The sequence below is a fragment of the Gossypium hirsutum genome, chromosome D09 (genome assembly GCF_007990345.1).
Source record: "Gossypium hirsutum isolate 1008001.06 chromosome D09, Gossypium_hirsutum_v2.1, whole genome shotgun sequence".
In the NCBI taxonomy this organism is placed as follows: Eukaryota; Viridiplantae; Streptophyta; class Magnoliopsida; order Malvales; family Malvaceae; genus Gossypium; species Gossypium hirsutum.
In genome coordinates this window covers 3800542-3806745 of record NC_053445.1, presented here as the reverse complement: position 1 = coordinate 3806745, position 6204 = coordinate 3800542, and the positions used below count along the sequence as shown (strand labels likewise).

The following is a 6204-nucleotide window of genomic DNA, read 5'->3' as shown; positions in this document are numbered from 1 at the left end:
TTGTCAGCATTTTTATGGCGTTTTTGTTCAAAAACGCCACTAATGATATTCTTTTACGGCGTTTTTCAGAAAACGCCACCACAAGTCCGACTTTTTACGGCGTTTTACAAAGTGCGCCGCTAATGCTAGATCTTTAGCGGCGTTTTATGCTAAGCGCCGCTAATGCTCGATTTTTAGTGTGCATTCTTACTAAAATGTACGTTGATGTGTCAAAAAATTAATTTTTTTTTCTAAAATGTTGTTAAGCCCTTGTATACTTATAATCGTTGGTTTCACCATTTTAGGCCAATGATGATACCCATAAATATAATCTTTGAGAAGAAAAATTTGTTATCTATGAATGTGCTATACAATCTCTCTTGTTCAAAATGTCATCTTGGATGTAACTTAATGATTTTTACAATCATATTAAAGCTAAAAATTTAATAGGAAAACTATGGTTACTAAGATATAATACTGTTTTGAATACATAAAAAAAATTTAGTAAAAGTATCATGGGGACCTTTGTACTAAGAGTTAGATTGTATTTTACCCTCTTTATTCAAAAAATGAGTAAATTAATCCCTATAGATTAGATTAAAGAGCAATTTGGTTCTTTCTAGTAAAAATCTAATCTATTACTACTATTAAAAACTGGCGTTGCTAACAAAATAACTAAATAGTTACTCATGGCGTGCCAAATGCACCTCATTCTGACATATATAGACCAATTTTTAATAGAAGGATCAATTTTCTATTTAATCTAACGTATAGGGACTAATTGGACCATTTTTTTAAATTAGGGGGCAAATTGTAATCCGACTCCTAGTATAAGGATCTCAATAGTACTTTTGCCTAAAAAACTTGTAAAAATTGAATATATGTACTTGCTTCCTAAATCCGGTTCACTAAGGCTTAGCTTATCAATTGCAGCATTTAGCAACACCCTCTGCCTGCAACTTTTGCCATAGGCAAAGCATCTCTCTGGGGCTTTGGTAATGAGCTACAACAAAACCATCATTGCAACCTTCATTGTACACCCTCTTTTCATCCTTGTAATACACTTTGAAACCTTCCTTTTTCATCTCTGCTATCCATATCCCCATTGCTACATCCTCCAGCTTAAACATCTGTTTTGCATGTCAAGAAATACCCAAGTTACTGGAATCATATGATTTATGATCATTTCGATATAGTTAGAAATTCCTTATCCAACTTGCAGTTCACCTTGATTTTTAATAGGGTTAAATCACTTTTTGAGGCTTAATTTTTTTATCCAAGTTAAGTCCTAAATTTGATGATTGTTTTCACATTAAAGCTTGAATTTTTTATTGTCCATGTTAGTCCTGAACTGATAATTGTTTTCATGTTGGGTTTTGAATTTTGGGGTTTTTAAGGAAATGTCAAGAACCAACTTGGACAAAAAAAAAAGTTCAGGCTCCAACGTGAGAGCAATTGCAAGTTCAGGATTAAACAAAAAAGTTCAAACTCTAATGTAGGAATAGTTACTAAATTTAGACGTCAAAAAGTGATTTAACCCTTCTTAATATCTAAGGTTTATAAATGTTTATAAAATTTGGAAGGGACTTACTCGTAAAGATCTTTCTTTGTGCTTTGTATATACAGCTTTAGCTATGTCATTTGAGACCACATAACCAGGGCCATGTGCCCAAGGAGGGTAAGTCTTTTCCGGATATTCCTTCATACACGCAAAACACAAGAGCAGTTTAGAGACATTTAATCAAACACTTCATATGCATCGCAATGCTGCTAGTCCTCTAAAATTACCTCAGGACTGATGTACCATTTACTGTCAGCATTCCTATGAGGTTGAGCATCATAGTTTATAAGACCATAAAGCAGCCCATGCTTCACATTTTCTTTACTTATAGTACCCAACACTTCATCCACTCGAACAAAGGCATCATCGTCCGTTTTCATCACATACTTGGCTGAAACAGCCTCAGTCTATTAAAACAAACACAAATTTAAGCAAAATTCAATAGAAAAAGGGGTTTTAATGTTTTAAGACTCAAACTTACCCCAAAAATGCAGATTGCAATAGTCTTCCATGTAATAAGACCATAATAATCAACAAAAGGCATCAATTGAATGTCACCATAGGTCTTTATCTCACTCCAAAGTTCCTCATTCACTATCTGGTTCTTATGCTGCAGTGTTATTTAATCAAACATTTAGTATGCATTTTATGTTTAAAAAGGCAACAAATTCACCAAATAGGAACGTACTAGACCGGCGAAAAACCGGACTGCGACTGTTCCGGACTTTACTGCAGGGTATTGCATCCAAGTCCTTCGAACTGCCATTCGGCGTTTGAAGTTGTTTGCCGTCGAAAAGACACCAATAAATAGGTCTAACGGACGGTGTAGTGGGAGCGGAACCGTTCTTAAAGCATCCAAGTCATCAATATGTTCCAAGTCCTCAGATGTAGGTAAACCACTGGCTAACACTGATGTTAAGTTGATATCTCCAAATATCCTTACTTCATTGACAAGCCATGGTTCTAAACCCTATAAGATCATCATAAAAAGTTAGAAAATTGCTAAAAAACATGGAAAATTAAGTGTTGGGAAAAGTACTTCACGGTATGCGAACGATGTTATTTGTTTTCCATCGACGGTCATATGAAATCCTTCTTCTCCAACCCGAAGTGTCGTAACGGATAAATACCCTAACTTGAATGGAAAGTAAGGCTTGCTTCTAGTTCTGTTATCGCGTTTCCCAATCTTTTCACTGCATTGTTTCAAATCATCCACTGCATATCATGCAAAAAATAATAAACATATGTTATCCATGATTCATAACTTAGTCAAAGAGCAAGCAAAGTACCTTTCTTATTGTTTCTAGAGGGGCACCGCTCTTCTTCACCCCAATCTTGAGCCGTAGTCCATGTGTTTTGAACAATTACGGGATCCTCGGTGACCTTATCGCCTTGGAGACGAACATTGTAATGCAAAACAATAGGAGGGTTTGGCTCCTCTGGAACTGATTCCCCTGTTAAATCAATCCTGAAACTTCCGGAAAGACCATTCGGAATGCCGATGATAGTGATTGCAGAGCCTTGAATTAGACCACATGGGATTCTTAACTTATAACCTTTATCTCCAAAATCTTTAGTATCCATTTTACTTAAGAAATAGGGACATTGTTTCCCTTTATGATCAACTGAACTTTCATTCACCTCGATTTGTTGCTTCTTCGCAACGATATCCATAAGATTGTCCCACGCGATTCGAGCTTCTCGAACGGCTTCTAACGCATTCGGTAATCCTTTGCTGTAGTTAACTATATGCTTCATTTCATTCCATGTAAATAAAGAACTTTGAACTTCACTAGAGAAATTCCTATCAAGAAACAATCCCGAAACTAACTCGTCCGCGACAACGACTTGATTAACAGCTTCGGGACTTTGAATTGCCGGAGAAACGGTAGGTTGTTGTACCCATTTAAGTCGCGGATCAATCGTATTTACGAAGATACGTTGCTGAAGACTGTTGTTCGAAAAAGGGTTCTTAAACATCACATTATATCTTAATATCAAGATCACAATGAAAGACCCCGTTAGTACACATGCCAACCATTTCTTCATTTTTGTCTGAAATAGCACTTTGTCGTGTAATTAAAAAAAAAACAGAAAGATTAAGAAATTTCAATCAAAACTCCGTTATTTTCTCAAAACAAATGATTCAGTCAAAAATATCATTCAAGACTATGAAAAAGTCAAAGAAGGAAGCATAAATTAAAAGAAATTGTCAATGCATCAGCCATCACAAAAGAATAACATACAAACAAAACTAAAAAGAACAAAGAAAAGATCAAACTTCAAAACATATTATGATATACATACATACATATATAAATAACAAAGGGGGAAAAAAGAAAGCTGAAACTAGGCAGTCCCAAAGCAAACAAGTAAACATCCCATGCATGTAAACAAAGTATCAATATATAATAGGTTACAAACCTGAAATCTTGATGGATCTCTTTTAATTTTATTTTGTTGAAGAACCTTGGGGAGTGTTTGGTTGAAAGGAAAGAGAAAGAATATAAAAGAAAAAAGTTGAGAAGTGCAATGAAGAATAAAGGGAAGAGAAATTGAAAACAGAAAAAGAGAAGTTTTGAGGAAGCTAAGGTTTGTTTCAAAGTTTGAAGTTTACGTCAAAATATGAGGCGGTTGGGTTTTTAGGATACTGTTGGGAAGTCTTTGTTCATGTTAAGCTGACTCTAAGAAACCATCGGCCAATAAAGACACCATAGGCAATTTGTTTTTTCAATTTTCTTGTTTGACTTCTCCATTTTCCACTATTTATTTATTACCTTAACTATGATGTGAAATTAGAGGCGTTCAGTCCCACCGTACCTAGATATAATATTAATATATTTTATATTTATTTAAGTTTAACTCGACTTAAAATTTAAGTTAAAAATTTTATCTAAATCTGTCCATATTTATAAAAGATTAATATAAGTTTATTTTAAGTTCGCCCATATTATTTTTAAAATTTTTAAAAAATATATTTATTTTATTTTATTTTAATATTTAATATTTAATAATTTTATATAATTTTAATTTATTAAAATTTTGTATATAGTCATCTTAATATTATTTTAATATTTATATTAGAGTAGTATTATATATTTAGTATAAGTTAATTTTTTAATGTGTTCTTAATTACATAATATATAAAAACAACATAATATAAAGTATTAGAAACTTAAAACGGGCCGGACTAAGCTTGAACTTTGAATGTTCAAGCTTGAGCCCGACTAGTATTTTAAACGGGCCTAATTTTTTTACCCAACTCCATTTTTTAGGCTTAATATTTTTGCCTAAATCATTCCAAATTTCAAGTGGGTCTTTGGGCATGGGCGGGTAGCTCGACCCATGAACAGTTCTTGGTAAAAATACCATAGAGGTTCTTGTACTTTAGCTAAATTGCATTTTACTCTCTTTTCTTAAAAAATGAAAAAAAATTAGTTATTGTATGTTAGATCAAAAAGCGAATTGGTTTTTTCTATTAAAAATTTCATCAAATTGTACTATTAAAGACCGATGTGGCTGACAGAATAACTAGATAATCACATGTGGTGTGTCATGTGTATCTCATACTAACGTATAGGGACCAATTTACTCTTTAGTTTAACGTACAGTGACTAATTTATTAATTTTTTTAGTAGAGAGAACAAAATACAAAATATCTCCAAATACAGAAACCTCCATGATACTTTTACAATCATTTATTAAAGAGTAATTTATTGACATTTTTTATTTCATTTTTAAAGAAAGTGATAATAAAGTTTTTTAAATAAAATATGGCGATAAAGTTATATATCATGTTACATATTTATTTCATTAGTGTTTAGATAACATCACCATACTATTATACAAGTTATCAATGTTATATAAATCAGATCTTTTATTATTAAGAAAAATTAATTTAACCATTAAATGACACGTTAAATCTTATGTGACTAAATTTAAAATAAAAATTTTAAATAAATAGAACATTATCGTATAAATTTTTAAAGTAAAATCTAAAAATAAAGTAAAATTGAAAGAAAGAGCGAACAATATAATTTCCGTAGAAGTTTTGAAAACCTCAAAATTAATATTTTTAAATATTTAATTTTACAATAATAATTTTTTTCTTATTTTTTCATTTTAAATAATGTCATATATGATTTGACATATTATTTAACAGTTACATTAATGATTTTAGTTACAAAAGACCTAATTGACATAACCTCAATAGTTTAAAAATGTAATTAGAATGTTTTAAAATGTAAGGATTAATTTAAAATAAAGATAATAGTTTAGGGATGTTTGATAGAATTAACTTTTTTTTTACTTTTTCATTAACGCGTTCTATTTTTGCCTGCCAGGAAAAATTTCAAATGAGAACTCAGAAATTTTATTTAATTAATTAGTTTCTAATTCTGGTAAGAAAACACAAATTCAACTCCTTTTTCCTGCTACGTAATCTACACTTTAGAGGGAAAATATCAAAATAATTTATTTAAATATAAATATAACGAGTTTAATGTATATTGTTGATATATTTGATAAATATTTATATGTATTTGTGTAGGAATTAATTCGTGCATGCAACGAACAAGTAAAAAAAATAGAAATAGAAAAGATTGAACATGCGAATTTACGTGAAAAAATTCCTCAAAAGAGGATAAAAAATCATAGATAAAATG

At 31.1% G+C, this 6204-nt stretch overlaps 1 protein-coding gene across 3 annotated transcripts; it reads right to left on the bottom strand.

Annotated features, from left to right (window-relative positions):
- Positions 1 to 750: 750 nt before the first annotated feature.
- Positions 751 to 4197, bottom strand: LOC107892795 (beta-1,3-galactosyltransferase GALT1). 3 transcript variants are annotated; one of them, XM_041101593.1, is made up of 8 exons: positions 3965 to 4197; positions 2830 to 3606; positions 2580 to 2755; positions 2229 to 2510; positions 2022 to 2150; positions 1768 to 1947; positions 1571 to 1678; positions 751 to 1109 (listed from the first exon to the last, which is right to left on the bottom strand). In XM_041101593.1, the coding sequence occupies exons 2-8, from the start codon at positions 3587 to 3589 to the stop codon at positions 903 to 905; spliced, it is 1842 nt and encodes a 613-aa protein (XP_040957527.1). In that variant the 5' UTR covers positions 3590 to 3606; positions 3965 to 4197; the 3' UTR covers positions 751 to 902. The 3 variants fall into 3 exon arrangements, with proteins under 3 accessions (XP_040957527.1, XP_040957526.1, XP_040957528.1); XM_041101592.1 differs by having other exon boundaries at positions 2830 to 3595; XM_041101594.1 differs by having other exon boundaries at positions 2830 to 3530; positions 3965 to 4196.
- Between the last annotated feature and the right edge of the window lie 2007 nt (positions 4198 to 6204).

Excerpts from the sequence above, each read along its gene's own strand:
- LOC107892795 (XM_041101593.1), bottom strand. The coding sequence starts at position 3,589 with ATGAAGAAATGGTTGGCATGTGTACTAACGGGGTCTTTCATTGTGATC. Across the intron at positions 1,948-2,021 it reads TTGCAATCTGCATTTTTGGG|ACTGAGGCTGTTTCAGCCAA; the intron begins GTAAGTTTGAGT and ends TTGTTTTAATAG. Across the intron at positions 1,110-1,570 it reads ACAAAGAAAGATCTTTACGA|ATGTTTAAGCTGGAGGATGT; the intron begins GTAAGTCCCTTC and ends CATGCAAAACAG.